Consider the following 23,988-nt stretch of genomic DNA (forward strand, 5'->3'; position numbering starts at 1 on the left):
AAAAAGCAGCTTGTCACACAGGTAGATGTTTGACATTTTGTGGTTACAGAAGATAATACAGTATTTTTGATATGCAAGTCGCAGGAACAGCAAAACAAGTTTTTAAAAAAGTGCAGCTTATAGTCCTGAAAAGAGTTTATGTTCGTGTTAGAGTTCAGATGAGCATGGTGTTAAACTGCATCTGGGACTATAGGTGGTCCTCCAGTGAACAGATGGTCCATTTTTGAGAAGTTGGTGGTGAATTTGCATTTTAACCACCATGAAACACTTCACAAAGCTCAGCACTGCACTCTGAGTAGCAACATCACTAGAGGACAGCGCACATTTGGAAGGGGGATCTTCATCTGTGGAAAAGAAGAAATCTCAGGAGCGCTTTGAGGGTCTTGTATTTTTGTTTTGTGTTGTCCGTCTGGTGCTGAGGGGGCGTCAGCTGCACAAAAAGAATGAAGGAATGTGAAGATGTGCGATGAGCTCACGTTCTGCACTCAGACACTTAGTCTGTGGTGGGATTTTTCAACTCCAGAACTTACTTGAGACAGCCTTTCTCAAAGAGCGACACCTAGTGGTCCATGAGTATATTGGTGAAATATCATGTTTTAAGTGAATATTGTATCCTCGGCGTCTCTCTTACTGTGTCCTGTCTGAAGGTGTCATTTGGACAAACCTCACTGGGAATCCTTGAAAGCAAGAAAGTGGGTGGAGCTCCAGCGGACCAATAACACTTTATTCCGTCTGTCTCTAGGACACTTTGACTGCACCCCGGTGTGCCCCTCCCACCAGCTCCTCCCACCCTTACCATGAACCCTCTGAACCCCATGAAGGCCGGTTTGGCCAACAACCCACACAGGTGAGTGCACACCACAGACACACACACTGACACACACAGACGCACTGATCTCATTCCTGTCTGTGCGTCTGCAGCGAGGGTTCCTACCCCTATGACCCGCCCAGCTGGCAGCAGCCCACCAATCAGCCCACAGGATCCCTCTCCGTGGTAACCACAGTCTGGGGAGTGACCAATCCCTCGGCCAGCCAGGTATGACATCATCAGAAGGTCATTCACGCTCGGGGTGTTTTTTTGTTGTTTATTTTTTGTTTGCTTTTTTTTTTAAATACAAATTCATCACAATTTTGGAAAAATACTATTTAATTAAAAATGTAATTTTGATCCAAATATGGATAATTTTTCTTTAATTCGTTTAAAATGTAAAAGTTGAGTGTTTTCAGTGAAAGAGGAAGAAAACCTTCAAATAACAACATTTGTGAAGTATTCAGTCTGCAGGTGAGTTGAGCGGCTCTTCTGCTGCGCGCCTGCCTGTGGGTGACAACATGGCTCCTGATGTTAGTCACACTAAGTCGCTCTGTTCTGTTCTCGCCTTTTTGTAACCTGCTGTTGAACCGTGTCTCTGGCTGTCAGGGTCTGGGTGGAGGTGTCATGGGACCTGGCGCTAATCCAGGAGGCGGGCCCATGATGTCGGGTCCCGGGGGTCCAGGCCTGGCTGGTGGTCCTGGAGGCTACATGGGCCAGCAGGGCTACGGTGAGCCCAGTAAAGGCTACCTGAACCAGAGCATGTACGCGCGCACAAGCGGGGGATACGCCGGAGGACCGGCCAGCTACACAGGGAGGTGAGAACAGGGGGCGCTGTTTCCTGGTTATCACACACTGAGCCTGTGAATCTCTTATTGTTAGCGCCATATCGCAAAAAGACGTGAAGAGATTTCAGTGAAATTCTGTCTGTTGGATTTTTGTTTTTGAAACAAAATGAGACAACAAATTTCTCCTTAAAAAAAGATCTCATCAGAAAATGGCAACTATTTTCTACATTTTGTTTAGCTCGTTATTCTTTACAAAACTGTTTTCAGAACTTTGTTAAAAATGTGAGAAGATAAAATGTGCACTTTTTGCAGAAACTGGACAGAAAGATGACTGACATTTTTTTAACATTTTGCAGACAAAAACTGCATTAATTTGACCTTAATGACGGTGATGAGAAGGTGAAGATTCAAGAAGCTTTATGACAACTTGAACCATGTGTCGAGACTTTGAAATGTTTTGTTTCATTGAACGGCGCGTCGGTTTGAACATTATGAGAATAAAACGAGTTTGTCCTCGTCACATGGAAGCAGATTTGCTGATTAAAATAAATGTTGGAGGAAAATTTCACAATGAAAGACAAGTTGATGGACTTTATGACAAATGAATATAATAATAATAATTTTATTTATGTAACTAAAGTACATAGAAACAGAAAACTGTAAAAAATAAAAAAAAAGAAAAAAAAATAATTCCCCATCAATAATTATAGGCAGCTGAGAGAAAAATGTTTTCAGTTTATATTTAAAACATTTTCTGTAACACAGTTTCTGTCTGTAAATCCACTAAAGTTTAATACGGACAATTAAATTACAAAATCAATTAAGAGGCAAAATAAAAAAACAATCAAAATCACAAAATATCAGCAAAGTTCTTCATTGTTTCTTGTATTTTAAAAGAATAAACTCACTTGTTTTTCTCAGTTACCCTCCAAATCCTGGAGGTTCCAGAGGTTCTGCCGACTTCACACAGGCTGCAGCTGCCGCTGTCGCTGCCGCTGCTGCCACGGCAACCGCAACTGCCACAGCGACTGTTGCCGCCATCCAGGAGAAGCAAAACCAGGAAATGAACTACGGCCAGGTGAGGCGAGATGATTGGTCAGCTGGCGAGGTTCTTGTCTGGAGTTGGACTCTGGTTCCAGATCTAATCCTCTTTTAATCCCTGTATTGATCTGTATCGGTTTTCTGTCAGTTTAACATTTGTGTGTCTTTGTTGTGTTTCAGATGGGAGGTCCCGCCTACAATAACCAGTACATGGGTCACACTGGTTCCCGTGGGCCCCCTGGCATGGGTACTGGAGGTATGGGTCCTGGTCATGTGCCGACCAGGGGACCACCCAATATGGGTCCCATGTATGGTCCTGGAGGAGGCCCTCAGAGGCTCCCTCAGCACCCGAACTATGGTCCTGGTCCTCAGCAAGGCCACCTGAGGCCCCCACAGGGCCTCAAACGGCCTTACAACTCAGAGGTGAGCCAGGACCACTGATCAGGTCTGATCACCAGGATGATGTTAATTTAATCTGTGAGGATCAATATGTCTGTGTTTGATCAGTCAGTAAACTGACTGATCAAACACAGACTCTCTACTGATGGTTGCCTCTACTGGTGGTTGGCTCTCACTGCGGTATTGTATCACTTCCTGTTCCGGAGCACAGCGGTGTTTTTCTGTATCTGTTAGCTGTTTAATCTGCGCAGTTAGATTGATCTAGTTATCTAGATTACGATTTGTTTCCCAGTGTAATCTTCATGTGCCTTAACTAAAGCACTCCTTCTGCTGAATCACCTCTAAATTATTTACACATTATTCACTTTGCGTGTTTTTAGGAATCCGCTAGCTTAGCACAGCTACTAGCTCTTAGCCGGTTTAGCATGGCGGCTTCTCCTGTCTCTCCCGCACTTTTCTGCTCTGGGTGTGAAATGTTTAGTTATTCCTCGGCCTCCTTTAGCAGTAATGGTACTTGTAATAAGTGTAGCTTATTCGTAGCTTTGGAGGCCAGGCTGGGTGAATTGGAGACTCGGCTCTGCACCGTGGAAAATTCTACAGCTAGCCAGGCCCCTGTAGTCGGTGCGGACCAAGGTAGCTTAGCCGCCGTTAGTTCCCCTCTGGCAGATCCCGAGCAGCCGGGAAAGCAGGCCACCTGGGTGACTGTGAGGATGAAGCGTAGTGCTAAACAGAAGCCCCGTGTACACCGCCAACCCGTTCACATTTCTAACTGTTTTTCCCCACTCGACGACACACCCACCGAGGATCAAACTCTGGTTATTGGCGACTCTGTTTTGAGAAATGTGAGGTTAGCGAAACCAGCAACCATAGTCAATTGTCTTCCGGGGGCCAGAGCAGGCGACATTGAAGGAAATTTGAAACTGCTGGCTAAGGCTAAGCGTAAATTTGGTAAGATTGTAATTCACGTCGGCAGTAATGACACCCGGTTACGCCAATCGGAGGTCACTAAAATTAACATTAAATCGGTGTGTAACTTTGCAAAAACAATGTCGGACTCTGTAGTTTTCTCTGGGCCCCTCCCCAATTGGACCGGGAGTGACATGTTTAGCCGCATGTTCTCCTTGAATTGCTGGCTGTCTGAGTGGTGTCCAAAAAATGAGGTGGGCTTCATAGATAATTGGCAAAGCTTCTGGGGAAAACCTGGTCTTGTTAGGAGAGACGGCATCCATCCCACTTTGGATGGAGCAGCTCTCATTTCTAGAAATCTGGCCAATTTTCTTAAATCCTCCAAACCGTGACTATCCAGGGTTGGGACCAGGAAGCAGAGTTGTAGTCTTACACACCTCTCTGCAGCTTCTCTCCCCCTGCCATCCCCTCATTACCCCATCCCCGTAGAGACGGTGCCTGCTCCCAGACCACCAATAACCAGCAAAAATCTATTTAAGCATAAAAATTCAAAAAGAAAAAATAATATAGCACCTTCAACTGCACCACAGACTAAAACAGTTAAATGTGGTCTATTAAACATTAGGTCTCTCTCTTCTAAGTCCCTGTTGGTAAATGATATAATAATTGATCAACATATTAATTTATTCTGCCTTACAGAAACCTGGTTACAGCAGGATGAATATGTTAGTTTAAATGAGTCAACACCCCCGAGTCACACTAACTGTCAGAATGCTCGTAGCACGGGCCGGGGCGGAGGATTAGCAGCAATCTTCCATTCCAGCTTATTAATTAATCAAAAACCCAGACAGAGCTTTAATTCATTTGAAAGCTTGACTCTTAGTCTTGTCCATCCAAATTGGAAGTCCCAAAAACCAGTTTTATTTATTATCTATCGTCCACCTGGTCGTTACTGTGAGTTTCTCTGTGAATTTTTCTGACTTAGTGCTTAGCTCAGATAAGATAATTATAGTGGGCGATTTTAACATCCACACAGATGCTGAGAATGACAGCCTCAACACTGCATTTAATCTATTATTAGACTCTATTGGCTTTGCTCAAAATGTAAATGAGTCCACCCACCACTTTAATCATATCTTAGATCTTGTTCTGACTAATGGTATGGAAATAGAAGACTTAACAGTATTCTCTGAAAACTCCCTTCTGTCTGATCATTTCTTAATAACATTTACATTTACTCTGATGGACTACCCAGCAGTGGGGAATAAGTTTCATTACACTAGAAGTCTTTCAGAAAGCACTGTAACTAGGTTTAAGGATATGATTCCTTCTTTATGTTCTCTAATGCCATATAACAACACAGTGCACAGTAGCTACCTAAACTCTGTAAGTGAGATAGAGTATCTCGTCAATAGTTTTACATCCTCATTGAAGACAACTTTGGATGCTGTAGCTCCTCTGAAAAAGAGAGCTTTAAATCAGAAGTGCCTGACTCCGTGGTATAACTCACAAACTCGTAGCTTAAAGCAGATAACCCGTACGTTGGAGAGGAAATGGCGTCTCACTAATTTAGAAGATCTTCACTTAGCCTGGAAAAAGAGTCTGTTGCTCTATAAAAAAGCCCTCTGTAAAGCTAGGACATCTTTCTACTCATCACTAATTGAAGAAAATAAGAACAACCCCAGGTTTCTTTTCAGCACTGTAGCCAGGCTGACAGAGTCAGAGCTCTATTGAGCTGAGTATTCCATTAACTTTAACTAGTAATGACTTCATGACTTTCTTTGCTAACAAAATTTTAACTATTAGAGAAAAAATTACTCATAACCATCCCAAAGACGTATCGTTATCTTTGGCTGCTTTCAGTGATGCCGGTATTTGTTCTGTCTGAGTTATTTTCATTAGTTATTTTCATTACTTCATCCAAACCATCAACATGTTTATTAGACCCCATTCCTACCAGGCTGCTCAAGGAAGCCCTACCATTATTTAATGCTTCGATCTTAAATATGATCAATCTATCTTTGTTAGTTGGCTATGTACCACAGGCTTTTAAGGTGGCAGTAATTAAACCATTACTTAAAAAGCCATCACTTGACCCAGCTATCTTAGCTAATTATAGGCCAATCTCCAACCTTCCTTTTCTATCAAAAATTCTTGAAAGGGTAGTTGTAAAACGGCTAACTGATCATCTGCAGAGGAATGGTCTATTTGAAGAGTTTCAGTCAGGTTTTAGAATTCATCATAGTACAGAAACAGCATTAGTGAAGGTTACAAATGATCTTCTTATGGCCTCGGACAGTGGACTCATCTCTGTGCTTGTTCTGTTAGACCTCAGTGTTGCTTTTGATACTGTTGACCATAAAATTTTATTACAGAGATTAGAGCATGCCGTAGGTATTAAAGGCACTGCGCTGCGGTGGTTTGAATCATATTTGTCTAATAGATTACAATTTGTTCATGTAAATGGGGAATCTTCTTCACAGACTAAAGTTAATTATGGAGTTCCACAAGGTTCTGTGCTAGGACCAATTTTATTCACTTTATACATGCTTCCCTTAGGCAGTATTATTAGACGGTATTGCTTAAATTTTCATTGTTATGCAGATGATACCCAGCTTTATCTATCCATGACACACACCAATTAGCTAAACTGCAGGATTGTCTTACAGACATAAAGACATGGATGACCTCTAATTTCCTGCTTTTAAACTCAGATAAAACTGAAGTTATTGTACTTGGCCCCACAAATCTTAGAAACATGGTGTCTAACCAGATCCTTACTCTGGATGGCATTACTCTGTCCTCTAGTAATACTGTGAGAAATCTTGGAGTCATTTTTGATCAGAATATGTCATTCAAAGCGCATATTAAACAAATATGTAGGACTGCTTTTTTGCATTTACGCAATATCTCTAAAATTAGAAAGGTCTTGTCTCAGAGTGATGCTGAAAAACTAATTCATGCATTTATTTCCTCTAGGCTGGACTATTGTAATTCATTATTATCAGGTTGTCCTAAAAGTTCCCTAAAAAGCCTTCAGTTAATTCAAAATGCTGCAGCTAGAGTACTAACGGGGACTAGAAGGAGAGAGCATATCTCACCCATATTGGCCTCTCTTCATTGGCTTCCTGTTAATTCTAGAATAGAATTTAAAATTCTTCTTCGTACTCATAAGGTTTTGAATAATCAGGTCCCATCTTATCTTAGGGACCTCGTAGTACCATATCACCCCAATAGAGTGCTTTGCTCTCAGACTGCAGGCTTACTTGTAGTTCCTAGGGTTTGTAAGAGTAGAATGGGAGGCAGAGCCTTCAGCTTTCAGGCTCCTCTCCTGTGGAACCAGCTCCCAATTCGGATCAGGGAGACAGACACCCTCTCTACTTTTAAGATTAGGCTTAAAACTTTCCTTTTTGCTAAAGCTTATAGTTAGGGCTGGATCAGGTGACCCTGAACCATCCCTTAGTTATGCTGCTATAGACGTAGACTGCTGGGGGGTTCCCATGATGCACTGTTTCTTTCTCTTTTTGCTCTGTATGCACCACTCTGCATTTAATCATTAGTGATCGATCTCTGCTCCCCTCCACAGCATGTCTTTTTCCTGGTTCTCTCCCTCAGCCCCAACCAGTCCCAGCAGAAGACTGCCCCTCCCTGAGCCTGGTTCTGCTGGAGGTTTCTTCCTGTTAAAAGGGAGTTTTTCCTTCCCACTGTAGCCAAGTGCTTGCTCACAGGGGGTCGTTTTGACCGTTGGGGTTTTACATAATTATTGTATGGCCTTTCCTTACAATACAAGGTGCCTTGGGGCAACTGTTTGTTGTGATTTGGTGCTATATAAAAAAAAAATTGATTGATTGATTGATTAAACCGAGTTCCTAAAATGGTGAAACCCAAGTTTCCAAATTCAAGCATCACACCTGATTCAGTTTGACCACTAACACCAAATTCAGATGTTGAATTCAGACTGATGATCAGATGGTTCAAGCCTCAGCACATGGTGTGTAAAATGCAGAAAGTCCATGTCCTCTGGTTTGTTTACACACAATGGGCCTCATGTATCAACGTTGCGTACGGCGATATTTGAGCGTATATGGGGTGTACGCCAAAACGGCTGCGCTACTTGGCATTTATCAATGTGGTCGTTGGCGTATGCTGCGCTGAAAATATACATCAGGTCGAGAGGTGGTGTAAATTATACACCAAAATGAACCAACGCTGGAATCCACATAAAAATGAAACTGATCAACATGATAAACAGTGCCATTATACAAATCAATGCATATGTTACATAAATAACACTTTCCTGATTATACTACATAATAATTAATACAAATCCCGCTTTTGTGGGATTGTTGGTCTACGGAGCACGATCCGTGGCCACAGCGCTGACCGCAAAGAAAGCGCTGCTCGCCTTTTTCTCCAGACTTCGAGCCTGGAGCCAGAGCAGCGCTGAGCTTAACTTTATGTGGTGTGATCGTTTTAGACTATGAAATTGATAATTACAACTGTAGTGTTGTCATTCCCTTCGCCCGTGCTGCAATCAGGTTTTGTCTTCTCCATTTGTTTGTCACAATAAAATAAATACATTTTAAAAATAAAGAAATCCGAAAAATTAGGCGTGTCTTATTAATTGAGCGAGCAAATATCCACGTCAAGAATTATTGACATGTGAAAAGAGAATACAGTGGTCCCTCGCTATAACGTGGTTCACCTTTCGCGGCCTCGTCGTTTCGCGGATTTCTTTAGTCCAATTTTGCATGCTTGTTTTTTACAGTGCATTGTGGTCTGTGTCTGTTTATAAGAATCTTCTCGCCCAGAAGAAAAAAGAGCGCCAACAACTACTCTTAACTGTGTTTGTCACTCGGAAAAAGACACCTGCAGCGAGGTGTGAGTGGAAAAAGGCGCGGCGTCAGGATGCAGAGGCACGATCAGAGGAACTGTGAAATACTGGTCAGTCACTATTAATAATTTCTTATGTGTCCAGCCTCGTATGTTGATCGTTAAAATTAAATTTGTTAGTTCTAAAATCCATCATAATTATTTATAGGAAAACGTTCTATTTTTATTTCTCAAATAAATGTTTGGGCCTGAAAACAGTTTGGTCTTATTTTTCTGCTAAGGTCTGAACTTTGAGAGTGTTTACACGAGAGAAAAGTGAGAAAATGTTCATGTCTGATTGAGAAAGTGTATAAAGTGGTTTTACAGCTTTGAAACGTCTATAATAATTGTAAAAAATAACGCTGACTACGTCGCGGTTTCGCATATTACGGGCTATTTTTAGAACGTAACTCCCGCGATAAACGAGGGACCACTGTAACACTTTTTTGATTATACTACAAAACAATTAATATGACGGCCGCTTTTGACGCTCTATTGGCACGCGTCGTGATTGGTGGAGTTCTTTTTCTTTGCCGTCCTCCTGGCTTCCATGTCGTAAAATGAGGGTGTGGCTGAAGCGGAGTCTGAATATTTATGGGCGTGTTTATTATAGTTATGATTGTTTTCACCCGACGCATTTATCAAGGTCACGTCGGGCGTACGCCGGAAATGAGAAAGGTGTGCACTGCTTGATACATGTCACGGCAACTTTGGTGTACTTCAAATTTACACCGTAAATTTACGCCACAAGTGCGCAACTTTGATACATGAGGCCCAATAACTCAAAATCAATAAACAGAATCATCTCGGAAGTTTTCATAAAGGATATATGCGATAGCATATATGCAGGTTGTTTTCTTAAACTGTCCTTCAGAACCTGCTGGGCCAAATTCTTTAATTCGACATTTTTTAAGCTCCAAAGTTTGTATCCTATCTGTCTGTGTGCCTGTAAATTGTTGCTGTGGTTCCTCTTCTTGTCGTTTTAAAGTAGAATTTTGTAAAAAATCCAAAATGCAGAATTTGCATTTTTCTTTTTTTTTCCTTAAATGCATTCAAACAAAGTGTCTGTTTTCTTCTCAGTCTTTCACAGGAATGTCTCAGCAGTACGGTGTTCCTGTTGGGTCCAGTATCAGTGTGATGTCAGGTCCTGCTGGTGCTGCAGGTTCGATTCCCGGTCCAGGCGGCGGGGTCCACGCGGCGCCCGGCCCGTACTCTGGATCCAGTGTGCATTACCACACAGGTAGACCACGACAACTCTGCTGTCAAACATTTTTAGAGGAAACCTCAGTTCACCACAGCTTTGTCTTAGCCCCACCCCTTATTCCATGACATCATGTTTCTAAGACTCAGTGAAACAGTATTCAGTGTTTAGTTCTTTATCCTTTTACTGTGTAGGTCCTGGTGGTCCCGGCCCCACCCCCCAGCGCTCGGGCTCCTCCCCCTCTTACCAGAGCCATAAAATGCCCCTCCCTCAGTACCCTCCCTCTGGTCTGCCCACGTCTCAGTTCTACAAGGTGAGTGAACATGGTCTCAAGTCTGTGCCGTCCTCGTCTCCACACGGCTCCAATAACGGTCGAGTTCCAGAAGAGAACCTCCTTCTGTTTGTGTCTCTTTGTCCAGCAGGACCAGTTTAACAGTCAGGGTGCCAGTTTAAGCTCACTGGCAGCAGGTGGCACTGGAGCTGTCTACAGCTCCTTCAACCAGCCTACAGGGGTAAGACAGAGGAAGTCACACAGATGGAGGCGGGGTTACTGTGCAGGTTTACGCCAAACGCACAAACACGTCTTTGTGTCTCCGTGTCCCTTCGAGGCATTGAGGGTTTGATAGCGAGTTGGATGGATTTGTCTCGCCAGGCGTGCCATGTAATCCAGTTTAACCAAATCTATACTTTGCCCTTGTTAAATCTGTCCTTCCCCACAAATGTTTTGACCTCATTTCTAAGTCCAGACTGAAAAACACAAAACATCAAAACAGATTACACATAGTTCTGTCTTAAATACCTCAAGTTTCAACGAGCTCTGCATCCAGTCACAGGTCCCCGAGAGCTCAGCCATCTGTCTCTGTCTCTCTGTGTGTTGGTCTGTCTCTCTTTGGGTTTCTGTCTCAGCCTGGTCGAGGGTTGCCCGGGTACCCCAGCTCACCAGTTCCTGGTAACCCAACTCCACCCATCACCCCTGGCAGCTCCATGGCTCTGCCCTATATGTCACCTGGTAACGGTGACGTCAAGCCAACACCCTCCTCCTTCTTGCCTGAGATCAAACCCAACTTGAGCACCCTGGCCCCGCCCCCTCCCACAGGTACATGCCAAAATGAAGTTCTTTAAGAAACGTCTTTCTGAAACAGTTGTAAAGTATCAGTTTTGACCCAGACTGGTGTCAGGCTACAAGACTTCAGAGGTCTGGTTACTTTATTTGATGAAGATTAATATCATCAATGTTTAAGAAGGGGGACTGGAGGGTGTGTTCCAACTATAGGGGGATCACACTCCTCAGCCTCCCCGGTAAGGTACTGGAGAGGAGAATTCGGCTGATGGTCGAACCTCGGATTCTGGAGGAGCAGTGTGGTTTTCGTCATGGTCCCGGCACACTGGACCAGCTCTACGCGCTCCATCGGGTGCTCGAGGGTTCAGGGGAGTTCGCCCAACCAGTCCACATGTGCTTTGTGGCTCTGGAGAAGGTGTTCGACCATGTCCCTCGGGGCACCCTGTGGGGGGTACTCCGGGAGTACGGGGTCCGGGGTCCTTTGCTAAGGGCTATCCGGTCCCTGTACAACCGCAGCAGGAGCTTGGTTCGCATTGCCGGTAGTAAGTCAAACCTGTTTCCAGTGCACGATGGCCTCCGCCAGAGCTGCCCTTTGTCACCAGTTCAGTTCATTATTTTTATGGACAGAATTTCTAGGCGCAGCCAGGGTGTAGAGGGGGTCTGGTTTGGGAACCACAGAATCTCGTCTCTGCTGTTTGTGGACGATGTGGTTCTGTTGGCTTCGTCAAATCAGGACCTTCAGCGTGCACTGGGGCGGTTTGCAGCCGAGTGTGAAGCGTCCGGGATGAAAATCAGCACCTCCAAATCCGAGGCCATGGTTCTTGACCGGAAAAAGGTGCTTTGCCCTCTTCAGGTCGGTGGAGTGTCCATACCTCAAGTGGAGGAGTTTAAGTATCTCGGGGTCTTGTTCACGAGTGAGGGACAGATGGAGCGTGAGATCGATAGACGGATCGGTGCAGCATCTGCAGTGATGCGGTCGCTGTATCGGACCGTCATGGTGAAGAGAGAGCTGAGTAGGGGGGCAAAGCTCTCGATTTACCGATCGATCTACGTTCCGATCCTCAACTATGGTCATGAGATTTGGCTCATGACCGAAAGAATGAGATCACGAGTACAAGCGGCCGAGATGAGTTTCCTCCGCAGGGTGGCTGGGCGCTCCCTTAGAGATAGGGTGAGGAGCTCGGTCACTCGGGAGGAGCTCGGAGTCGAGCCGCTGCTCCTCCATGTTGAAAGGAGTCAGTTGAGGTGGCTCGGGCATCTTTTCCGGATGCCCCCTGGACGCCTCGCTGGAGAGGTGTTCCGGGCACGTCCCATTGGGAGGAGGCCCCGGGAAAGACCCAGGACATGCTGGAGGGCCTACATCCCTCGGCTGGCTTGGGAACGCCTTGGGGTTCCCCCGGAGGAGCTGGGGGAGGTGTGTGTGGATCGGAAGGTCTGGGCGGCTTTGCTTGAGCTGCTGCCCCCGCGACCCGACTCCGGATAAAGCAGAAGAAAATGGATGGATGGATGGAAGATTAATATCCTGTAACTTGCTTGTTTTTTTATTAGTTTTGCCTCCACAAAAAGCGGCTTGTTGTGTTTGCAGTTATTATAGATAACTTATGTTCTTTATGCTAACATGTGATTGAATAGCCTTTCCAGTCTTTTTTTTTTTTTTTTTTTTTGGTCTGTACGTCTAAAAAATAAGACTGTCTCTCGGTCTGGAAAATGAAAATGTGACCCGGTTGTTGGCGGTGTAGCTCCGCCTCTCTGACTCAGTCTGATAATCTTCTGCAGTTTAACTTTTGCTTTCAAACTGATGAAATAGATTTTCTTTTGTTGTCTTTGGAATTTGTGTCTGACGTTATTCTGTGCTCAACTCTTCGTCTAACGTGATGATGATGACAATGTCATTCTGCTAACTTCCTGGTTAGCAGGTAACCCCAGCGACGACCTGCGGCTGACCTTTCCGGTGCGTGACGGTGTTGTCTTGGAGCCCTTCAGGTTGGAGCACAACCTGGCGGTCAGTAATCACGTCTTCCAGCTCAGAGACTCTGTCTACAAAACCCTCATCATGAGGTATGAGCGTGCTGACACTTTTATTTTGTACCCACCCTGTTGCTTTTGCTGTTCTCAATTCTGTCTGTTGGTATTTAATTCTCTGTAGTTGTTGGACTGAAGCTGGATGAGACAAATGAGACGTTGTTGTCAGAACTTGTTCCTGGTCACATAACGCTGAATGGAGTCAAAGCCTCATTGGATATGTTGATGTTAAACATTAATCTAAGAATTTTAGGGAGTTCAGTGAGTCGGTCTTCAAATGTCCAACTGCTCACTGACTCACTCATCTTCAACCGCTTATCCGGGTTTGGGTTGCGGGGGCAACAGCTCCAGCAGGGGACCCCAGACTTCCCTTTCCTGGGCCACATTGACCACCTCTGACTGGGAGATCCCGAGGCGTTTCCAGGCCAGTGTGGAGATAGAATCTCTCCATTTAGTCCTGGGTCTTCCCCGGGGTCTCCTCCCAGATGGACGTGCCTGGAACACCTCCCTTGGGAGGTGCCCAGGAGGCATCCTTACCAGATGCCCGAACCACCTCAGCTGACTCCTTCCAATGCGAAGGAACAGCGACTCTACTCTGAGCTCCCCACGGATGACAAAACGTCTCACCTTATATCTAAGGGAGACACCAGCCACCCTCCTGAGGAAGCCCATTTCAGCCGCTTGTATCTGCAGTCTAGTTCTTTTGTTCATGACCCAACCCTCATGACCATAGGTGAGACTAGGAACGAAGATTGACCAGTAGATCGAGAGCTTCGCCTTTTGGCTCAGCTCCCTTTTCGTCACAACAGTACAGTAAAGTGAATGCAACACCACCCCTGCTGCACCAATTCCCTGGCCAGTCTCATGCTCCATTGTCCCCTGACTCGTGAACTAGACCCTGAGGTACTTGAACTCCTTCACTTGGGGTAAGACCTCATTCCCTACCCAGAGTAGACAATCCATCGGTTTCCTGCTGAGAACCATGGCCTCAGATTTAGAGGTGCTGATCCTCATCCCAGCCGCTTCACACTCGGCTGCAAAACGAGGCTGCAGCCTGTGGCACGAGGCCTTCCGGAGTGGCAGAGCGGAGGCCTGGGTGGGGGGGGGTGATATGGGTGGGAGAGGGGATGTGTGCGTCATGTGTGCAAAAGAGTTTGTATCAGTCTCTGTCCGTGTGTGCATAAAGTCTGGAGTTGCCTTGACAACAGCAGGCTGTAAAGGAGGGCAGATAAGAGGGGAGCCGAATGCTTCACCAACTTGAGGTCAACAGAGTCCCATCCTTACTGTAGACAGCTTGAATTGATCCCCGTTTTCCTCTCCTGAGGTGCCGCATGGTCCACCAGAAGCACCTTGGTGCAGACTGAAAGTCCTTCTCCATGGTTGCTCTGAACTCCTCCCACACCTAAGACCTTCAGGCCATAGCTCCCCGCTGCAGCTTCAGCAATGGAAGCTTTGAACATTGCCCATTTTGGTTCAGTGCCCCCAACCTCCACAGGGATGCCACAAAAGCTCAGCCGATGGTGTGAGTTGATGATCTGTTGGACAGTGGCCTCCTCTAACATTCCCTGTTCACCTGCACTATCTATTTGGGCTTACCAGGTCTGTCCAAAGTCCTCCTCCACCCTCTGATCCAACTCACCATCAGATGGTGATCAGTTGACAGCTCTGCCCCTCTCTTCACCCGAGTGTCCAGAACATGCAGCCTCAGATCAGATGATACAATCACAAAATCGATCATCAACCTTAGGCCTGTGCTCTGGAACCATGTACACTTCAATTCAATTTGTTCAATTTATAGGGCAGCAACTCACGACATCGCCTCAAAGCGCCTTACACAAAACAATTTAAAAACAGTTCAAAATGAGTTAGACAATTAAAAAGCACAATTAAAAGTTTAAAACAAGCACAATATATGAGTAAAAATAAAAAAGTATTTAAAAAGAATGCTAGCACAGTATTCTAACCATAGGACTGTGTGAATAGATGTGTCTTAAGTCTGTTTTTAAAAGTCTCCACAGAGTCCGACTGTCTAATTGACGTTGGGAAATCATTCCACAGCACAGGGGCATGATGAGAGAAAGCCCTTTGGCCCGCAGACTTTTTCTTCACCCTTGGAACACAGAGCAGTCCTACATCCTGTGAACGCAAAGCCCGGGCCGGTGCATAGGGTTTAATTAAATCGGCAAAATACAGTGAGGAAAATAAGTATTTGAACATCCTGTGATTTTGCAAGTTCTCCCACTTAGAAATCATGGAGGGGTCTGAAATTTTCATCTTAGGTGCATGTCCACTGTGAAAGACATAATCTAAAAAAAAAAAAAAATCCGGAAATCACAATGTTTATTTTTGTTTTGTTTTTTTTATAATTTATTTGTATGTTACTGCTGCAAATAAGTATTTGAACACCTGTGAAAATCAGTGTTAATATTTGGTACAGTAACCTTTGTTTGCAATTACAGAGGTCAAACATTTCCTGTAGTTTTTCACCAGGTTTGCACATACTGCAGCAGGGATTTTGGTCCACTCCTCCATACAGATCTCCTCTAGATCGTTCAGGTTTGGAGTTTCAGCTCCCTCCAAAGATTTTCTATTGAGTTCAGGTCTGGAGACTGGCCAGGCCACTCCAGGACCTTGAAATGCTTCTTATGGAGCCCCTCCTTAGTTGTCCTGGCTGTGTGTTTGGGGTCATTGTCATGCTGGAAGACCCAGCCATGACCCATCTTCAATGCTCTTACTGAGGGAAGGAGGTTGTTTGCCAAAATCTCACAATACATGACCCCATCCATCCTCCATTCAATACGGTGCAGTCGTCCTGTCCCCTTTGCAGAAGAGCACCCCCAGAGTATGATGTTTCCACCCCCATGCTTCACTGCTGGGATGGTTTTCTTGGGGTTGTTCTCATCCTCTAAACATGGTAAGTGGAGTTGATTCTAAAAAGTTCTATTCTGGTCTCATCTGACCACATGACCTTCTCCCGTGCCTCCTCTGGATCATCCAGATAGTCACTGGTGAACTTCAAACAGGCCTGGATGTGCTGGCTTGAGCAGGGGGACCTTGCTGCCCTGCAGGATTTTAAACCATGACAGCATCATGTGTTACTAATGTAAGCTTTGTGACTGTGGTCCCAGCTCTCTTCAGGTCATTGACCAGGTCCTCCTGTGTAGTTCTGAGCTTTCTCAGAATCATCCTTACCCCACAAAGTGAGATCTTGCATGGAATCCCAGACCGAGGGAGATTGACAGTCATCTTGTGTTTCTTCCACTTTCTAATAAATAATCATAACAGTTGTTGTCTTCTACCAAGCTGCTTGCCTGTTGTCCTGTAGTCCATCCCAGCCTTGTGCAGGTCTACAGTTTTGTCCCTGGTGTCCTTAGACAGCTCTTTGGTCTTGGCTATGGTGGACAGGTTGGAGTGTGATTGAGTGTGTGAACAGGTGTCTTTTATAAAGGTAACAAGTTCAAACAGGTGCAATTAATACAGGTAAAGAGTGCAGAATAAGAGGGTTTCTTAAAGAAAAATTAACAGGTCTGTCAGAGACAGAATTCTTGCTGGTTAGTAGGTGTTCAAATACTTATTTGCAGCAGTAACATACAAATAAATTATTTAAAAAAATCATACATTGTGATTTCTGGATTTTTATTTATTTATTTATTTTAAGATTATGTCTCTCACAGTGGACGTACATCTAAGATGAAAATTTCAGACCCCTCCATGATTGCTAAGTGGGAGAACTTGCAAAATCGCAGGGTGTTCAAATACTTATTTCCTCACTGTAGGTCGGTGCCCATCCATGAACAGTTTTATAGGCTAACAGCAGGACCTTAAAATCCAATCTCACAGAGATGGGTAGCCAATGAAGAGATGCCAGAATGGGTGTAATGTGGTCAAACTTTCTGCTTCGTGTGAAAAGTCTGGCAGCAGCATTCTGAACCAACTGGAGACCCCCAATGCTAAACTGCAGTAACCCTGAAAATAGGACATTGCAATAATCCAGTCTGGAAGAAACAAAAGCATGGATCAGGGTCTCAGCATCAGCCATGGACAGCATGGGATGAATCCTCACTATATTTCACAGATGGAAGAAAGCAGTCCTCGTAATATCTCTGATGTGAAGGCCAAAGGACAGTGCACTTATGAGCATCCTTATGTTGGAACATGGTGTTCGTTATGGACAGTCCAGGACTAGCACAGTGATCCAATTACAAACTACCGCTTGAGTTTAGATCGAGGAGGCCGTTCCTCCCTCTCACACCTCTCCAGGTGTCTCTGTCATTGCCCAGATGCGCGTTGAAGTTCCCCAGCAGAACAATGGATTCCCCCACTACAGCCCCATACAGGAGGCCATTCAGGGACTCCAAGAAGGCTGAATACTCCAAACTACTGATTGGTGCATACACACAAACAGTCAGAATCTCCTCCCCGCAAGCTGAAGGTGCAGCTTGACCCTCTTGTCTACCGGGGTAAACTCCAACGCAACGGCGCTCAGCCGGGGACTCATGAGTATCCCTTCACCCACCCATCGCCTCACACCCTGGGCAACTCCAGAGAGGAATCAGGTCCAACCTCCGTCAAGGAGAGTGGTTCCGGAGCTGAGGCTGTGCGTGGAGGCGAGGTCCAACAGATCTCACTGGTAGTGCTCCACCTGATACACAGGCTCTGGCTCCTTCCCCCACAGTGTGGTGATGTTCCACACCCCCAGAGCTAGCCTATGCCAGCCGTGTCTGGTCCATCGAAACCCTCGACTTTCACTGCCAGTCATGGGACAGCGCACCCGACACGAGCGGTTCCCTGTGGTGAGCCCACAGAGTGGAGATGGAAAGTCCATGTTGCCTTTTTGGGCTGAGGCCTGCTGGGCTCTCTGGCAAACCCGGCCACCAGGTGCTTGCTGATTGGACCTCCATCCAGGCCTGGCTCCAGACGTGGGCCCCGTGCTTCCTTCTAGGCCGGGTCACGTTTCCTCTGCCTTGTTTGTCCATGGTGTCTTGTGAACCATTCTTAGTCTGGCCTCTCGCCTGAGACCAATTTGCCATGGGAGACCCTACCAGGAGCACGAAGGCTCCAAACAACACAGCTCTCAGGTTCATAGTGACACACAAACCTCTCCACCAGGATAAGGTGATGGTTCCCGGAGAGGATGTCCAAATGGTAAGATAGTAAATGCTCATTTATCTTCACCGCCCCTGTTTCTTTAGGGTTGGAGACCCTTCCTGACACATCTCCAGTTTCACTGGGAGAAACAAGCACCGTTTGTGGTCTTCCTCAGAGAGTACTAACCAGGACCTGCTCTGCTGAGATTGTGAGATCTGACAGGATCAGACTCGCACAGAGCAACTGCAGTTATAAACTACAATAATGTAATAATATAATACTACTAAGAATCTAGATTCTTTGTAGTCTTGCTCTTGGAAGCCTGAATTTGTTTTATGACTTTCATTGTGGTGGTGCACAAATGAAATGGTTTGAAACATTTCTGGACAGTTTGAATGTGAAACATATATATTTCTGACTAAACTCTCTTTATTGAAGAGCCTGGTCTTCAGTTTGAGAGCAGGAGTTATTAATGTGACTCATTCTTTTTGACCAGTCCTGTCCTCTTCATTCAGGTCTTCTTTTGCGATGGTTGCCATCCACCTTGATGGTGCATTACTGCCAACGTCTGCTTCTGAGTGTGGATCAAACAGCACCTCATTCAGAGGCAGCTTGTTATGTGTGGAGATGTTGACATCTTGTGGCTGTTGATGATAATGGAGGTTTTTTGTTTTTTTGTTTTTTTTTGTTGTTTTGTTTTTTGATATATGATATTCCCACATTCACAAACATGCTGATGATCTCCGTTTCAGGCCAGATCTTGAGCTCCAGTTTAAGTGTTACCACCATGAGGATCGGCAGATGAACACCAACTGGCCTGCTTCCGTCCAGGTCCGACCTTCACCCTCCTCTTCCTCTGCTGCCTCATTGTGTTCTGTCATTTTTCCATCAATCTGATGTTTTTTTTTCTCCCCTCATCTCTGCTCAGGTTAGCGTCAACGCGACTCCTCTCACCATCGAACGAGGTGACAACAAAACCTCCCATAAACCTTTGTATCTGAAGCACGTGTGCCAGCCGGGCAGGAACACTATTCAGATCACCGTCACCGCCTGCTGCTGTGTAAGAACAAACTCTGTAACATCTGTGTGCAAACCTCAGAGAATTATTGGAGCAGGAAACTTTCCAAAGGAATTAACGGGAATAAATTAGCAGGATTGCAGGTTACAGTAGAAAGTGTAGCCGGAAAAAGCATCTTGCAGTACAGACTTGGTTAAAAGAACCAGGTTCAGTTGACACATGCACAAACCTGGAGTTTTCTGCCACTTTGCGACCCCAGCGAAGAGTCTGCGCCACTTCTGCAGGAGTGCCTCACACCCGAGTACATGCATGTTCACTGCCACATGTCCACATCAGTGGAGATTAAAGCAGGTTCTGGAAGTCCCAGAAGCATGAACCAGAATCAGCCTGAAGTCCTGAAGTGTCCAACACGGAGCACGCAACTTGATCAGAACTAGAGGTCCTGGTGATGGGACCTCTCTGTATTTCTGCCGTAACGCACATGTTGCTGTTTTTGCTGCCACTGTGGTTTCCTGTGAAATCAGTGTCCGGGTCTTTGTGTCTCTGTAGTCTCACCTGTTCGTCCTGCAGCTGGTCCATCGTCCGTCTGTCCGCTCGGTGCTGCAGGGACTGATAAAGAAGAGGCTGCTGGCTGCAGAGCACTGTGTCACCAAGAGTAAGTGACCTCCTGGATCAGCTAGAGGATGCTCAACACTGGCGCCGATGATGGCGTTTAGTCTGCTCTGGTTTTAAATCAAAACTTTGTGCTTCATTTTCTCTCTCTCTCTCTCGTTTAGTAAAGAGGAACTTCAGCAGCGGTTCTATTCCTGGGACCCCCGGGTTAAACGGTGAGGACGGTGTAGAGCAGACAGCCATCAGAGTCTCGCTGAAATGTCCCATCACATTCCGCCGCATCCAGCTGCCTGCACGAGGTCACGACTGCCGACACGTCCAGGTCAGACACCTGTTTCTCTCAAACACGTCACCGTCACCACGTCACTGCTCCAATCTCCAGTCTGCACTCCGTGTAGTCGGCTCACGTGTTTTTAAAGGATGGACCCGTCTTAACCAACATGAACCTGTCAGATGGGGAGGTGATGGTCTAGTGGTTAAGGTGTTGGGCTTGAGTCCAGAAGATCATGGGTTCAAATCCCTGCCTGACTGGAAAATCACTAAGGGTCCTTGGGCAATGCCTTTAATCCCTTATTGCTCCTGGTGTGTAGTGAGTGCCTTGTATGGCAGCAGTATTACCCATCGGGGTAATTGTGAGGCATAATTGTAAAGCGCTTTGATCATCTGATGCAGATGGAAAAGCGCTATATAAATGCAGTCCATTTACCATTTAGATGTTTGGTGGCAGGTTGTTAGTTCACCGGCGGCATTCGTGTTCATGGTTTCTGTGGCGGTCAGGGTTCTCCAGCTATTTCATGCTGCGTTTGCTCGGCCTCTGGATCTGACAGAGTCCCCTCTGGTTCCACGGCGCTTCATGCTCTGGCTGCCAAAAAACTAACCTGAAGTCAAACCAAACCTGAAATCAAACCGAAGCTCATTTGATTAAAGTTTGTTGGAGGCACATTTTGGACAGTTAATGAGCCCTGATGTGTTTTTATTTATTTTTCCTGTTTATCTAGTTATAGGTTGGTAATACACATATTGTCATATCTTTGAGCTGGACACAGTTTTCCAGAGTTATGGCTCTTGATTAACAATCCTGGACTCTGCCAAGTTCCATGAGTGGGTGTCTGCATTCTGAAATCAGCTCCTCTCATTTATTTATATGGCGCCAAATCACAACAAACAGTTGCCCCAAGGCGCTTTATATTGTAAGGCAAAGCCATACAATAATTACAGAAAAACCTCAACGGTCAAAACGACCCCCTGTGAGCAAGCACTTGGCGAGAGTGGGAAGGAAAAACTCCCTTTTAACAGGAAGAAACCTCCAGCAGAACCAAGCTCAGGGAGGGGCAGTCTTCTGCTGGGACTGGTTGGGGCTGAGGGAGAGAACCAGGAAAAAGACATGCTGTGGAGGGGAGCAGAGATCGATCACTAATGATTAAATGCAGAGTGGTACATACAGAGCAAAAAGAGAAAGAAACACTCAGTGCATCATGGGAACCCTCCAGCAGTCTACGTCTATAGCAGCATAACTAAGGGATGGTTCAGGGTCACCTGATCCAGCCCTAACTACAAGCTTTAGCAAAAAGGAAAGTTTTAAGCCTAATCTTGCCTCTACTGGTGGTTGGCTCTCACTGCGGTATTGTATCACTTCCTGTTCCGGAGCACAGCGGTGTTTTTCTGTATCTGTTAGCTGTTTAATCTGTGCAGTTAGATTGATCTAGTTATCTAGATTACGATTTGTTTCCCAGTGGAATCTTTACGTGCCTTAACTAAAGCACTCGTTCTGCTGAATCACCTCTAAATTATTCACTTTGCGTGTTTTTAGGAATCCGCTAGGTTAGCGTAGCTACTAGCTCTTAGCCAATTTAGCATGGCGGCTTCTCCTGTCTCTCCCACACTTTTCTGCTCTGGGTGTGAAATGTTTAGTTATTCCTCTGCCTCCTTTAGCAGTAATGGTACTTGTAATAAGTGTAGCTTATTCGTAGCTTTGGAGGCCAGGCTGGGCGAATTGGAGACTCGGCTCCGCACCGTGGAAAATTCTACAGCTAGCCAGGCCCCTGCAGTCGGTGCGGACCAAGGTAGCTTAGCCGGCGTTAGTTCCCCCCTGGCAGATCCCAAGCAGGCTGACTGGGTGACTGTGAGGAGGAAGCGTAGTTCTAAACAGAAGCCCCGTGTACACCGCCAACCAGTTCACATTTCTAACCGTTTTTCCCCACTCGACGACACACCCGCCGAGGATCAAACTCTGGTTATTGGCGACTCTATTTTGAGAAATGTGAAGTTAGCGACACCAGCAACCATAGTCAATTGTCTTCCGGGGGCCAGAGCAGGCGACATTGAAGGAAATTTGAAACTGCTGGCTAAGGCTAAGCGTAAATTTGGTAAGATTGTAATTCACGTCGGCAGTAATGACACCCGGTTACGCCAATCGGAGGTCACTAAAATTAACATTAAATCGGTGTGTAACTTTGCAAAAACAATGTCGGACTCTGTAGTTTTCTCTGGGCCCCTCCCCAATCGGACCGGGAGTGACATGTTTAGCCGCATGTTCTCCTTGAATTGCTGGCTGTCTGAGTGGTGTCCAAAAAATGAGGTGGGCTTCATAGATAATTGGTAAAGCTTCTGGGGAAAACCTGGTCTTGTTAGTAGAGACGGCATCCATCCCACTTTGGATGGAGCAGCTCTCATTTCTAGAAATCTGGCCAATTTTCTTAAATCCTCCAAACCGTGACTATCCAGTGTTGGGACCAGGAAGCAGAGTTGTAGTCTTACACACCTCTCTGCAGCTTCTCTCCCCCTGCCATCCCCTCATTACCCCATCCCCGTAGAGACGGTGCCTGCTCCCAGACCACCAACAACCAGCAAAAATCTATTTAAGCATAAAAATTCAAAAAGAAAAAATAATATAGCACCTTCAACTGCACCACAGACTAAAACAGTTAAATGTGGTCTATTAAACATTAGGTCTCTCTCTTCTAAGTCCCTGTTGGTAAATGATATAATAATTGATCAACATATTGATTTATTCTGCCTAACAGAAACCTGGTTACAGCAGGATGAATATGTTAGTTTAAATGAGTCAACACCCCCGAGTCACACTAACTGTCAGAATGCTCGTAGCACGGGCCGAGGAGGAGGATTAGCAGCAATCTTCCATTCCAGCTTATTAATTAATCAAAAACCCAGACAGAGCTTTAATTCATTTGAAAGCTTGTCTCTTAGTCTTGTCCATCCAAATTGGAAGTCCCAAAAACCAGTTTTATTTGTTATTATCTATCGTCCACCTGGTCATTACTGTGAGTTTCTCTGTGAATTTTCAGACCTTTTGTCTGACTTAGTGCTTAGCTCAGATAAGATAATTATAGTGGGCGATTTTTAACATCCACACAGATGCTGAGAATGACAGCCTCAACACTGCATTTAATCTATTATTAGACTCTATTGGCTTTGCTCAAAAAGTAAATGAGTCCACCCACCACTTTAATCATATCTTAGATCTTGTTCTGACTTATGGTATGGAAATAGAAGACTTAACAGTATTCCCTGAAAACTCCCTTCTGTCTGATCATTTCTTAATAACATTTACATTTACTCTGATGGACTACCCAGCAGTGGGGAATAAGTTTCATTACACTAGAAGTCTTTCAGAAAGCGCTGTAACTAGGTTTAAGGATATGATTCCTTCTTTATGTTCTCTAATGCCATATACCAACACAGTGCAGAGTAGCTACCTAAACTCTGTAAGGGAGATAGAGTATCTCGTCAATAGTTTTACATCCTCATTGAAGACAACTTTGGATGCTGTAGCTCCTCTGAAAAAGAGAGCTTTAAATCAGAAGTGCCTGACTCCGTGGTATAACTCACAAACTCGCAGCTTAAAGCAGATAACCCGTAAGTTGGAGAGGAAATGGCGTCTCACTAATTTAGAAGATCTTCACTTAGCCTGGAAAAAGAGTCTGTTGCTCTATAAAAAAAGCCCTCCGTAAAGCTAGGACATCTTTCTACTCATCACTAATTGAAGAAAATAAGAACAACCCCAGGTTTCTTTTCAGCACTGTAGCCAGGCTGACAAGAGTCAGAGCTCTATTGAGCTGAGTATTCCATTAACTTTAACTAGTAATGACTTCATGACTTTCTTTGCTAACAAAATTTTAACTATTAGAGAAAAAAATTACTCATAACCATCCC

General features: G+C 45.2%; 1 protein-coding gene across 4 annotated transcripts in view; it reads left to right on the forward strand.

Moving 5' to 3' along the window:
* Positions 1 to 23,988, forward strand: part of LOC117511344 (zinc finger MIZ domain-containing protein 2-like) — a 38,815-nt gene that overhangs the window by 6,498 nt on the left and 8,329 nt on the right. For 2 of the 4 annotated variants that reach the window (XM_034171376.1, XM_034171375.1), the window contains exons 3-16: positions 743 to 847; positions 922 to 1,036; positions 1,418 to 1,626; positions 2,518 to 2,674; positions 2,818 to 3,060; positions 9,895 to 10,054; positions 10,210 to 10,328; positions 10,435 to 10,527; positions 10,922 to 11,111; positions 12,989 to 13,133; positions 18,938 to 19,016; positions 19,114 to 19,245; positions 19,753 to 19,858; positions 19,980 to 20,137. In XM_034171376.1, coding sequence (XP_034027267.1) covers positions 798 to 847; positions 922 to 1,036; positions 1,418 to 1,626; positions 2,518 to 2,674; positions 2,818 to 3,060; positions 9,895 to 10,054; positions 10,210 to 10,328; positions 10,435 to 10,527; positions 10,922 to 11,111; positions 12,989 to 13,133; positions 18,938 to 19,016; positions 19,114 to 19,245; positions 19,753 to 19,858; positions 19,980 to 20,137 — 1,956 coding nt within the window. In that variant the 5' untranslated portion in view covers positions 743 to 797. The remainder of the gene's footprint in view (positions 1 to 742; positions 848 to 921; positions 1,037 to 1,417; positions 1,627 to 2,517; positions 2,675 to 2,817; positions 3,061 to 9,894; positions 10,055 to 10,209; positions 10,329 to 10,434; positions 10,528 to 10,921; positions 11,112 to 12,988; positions 13,134 to 18,937; positions 19,017 to 19,113; positions 19,246 to 19,752; positions 19,859 to 19,979; positions 20,138 to 23,988) is intronic. The other 2 variants (XM_034171378.1, XM_034171377.1) reach the window with 2 other exon arrangements.

Source organism: Thalassophryne amazonica, chromosome 5 (assembly GCF_902500255.1).
Source record: "Thalassophryne amazonica chromosome 5, fThaAma1.1, whole genome shotgun sequence".
Lineage (NCBI taxonomy): Eukaryota > Metazoa > Chordata > Actinopteri > Batrachoidiformes > Batrachoididae > Thalassophryne > Thalassophryne amazonica.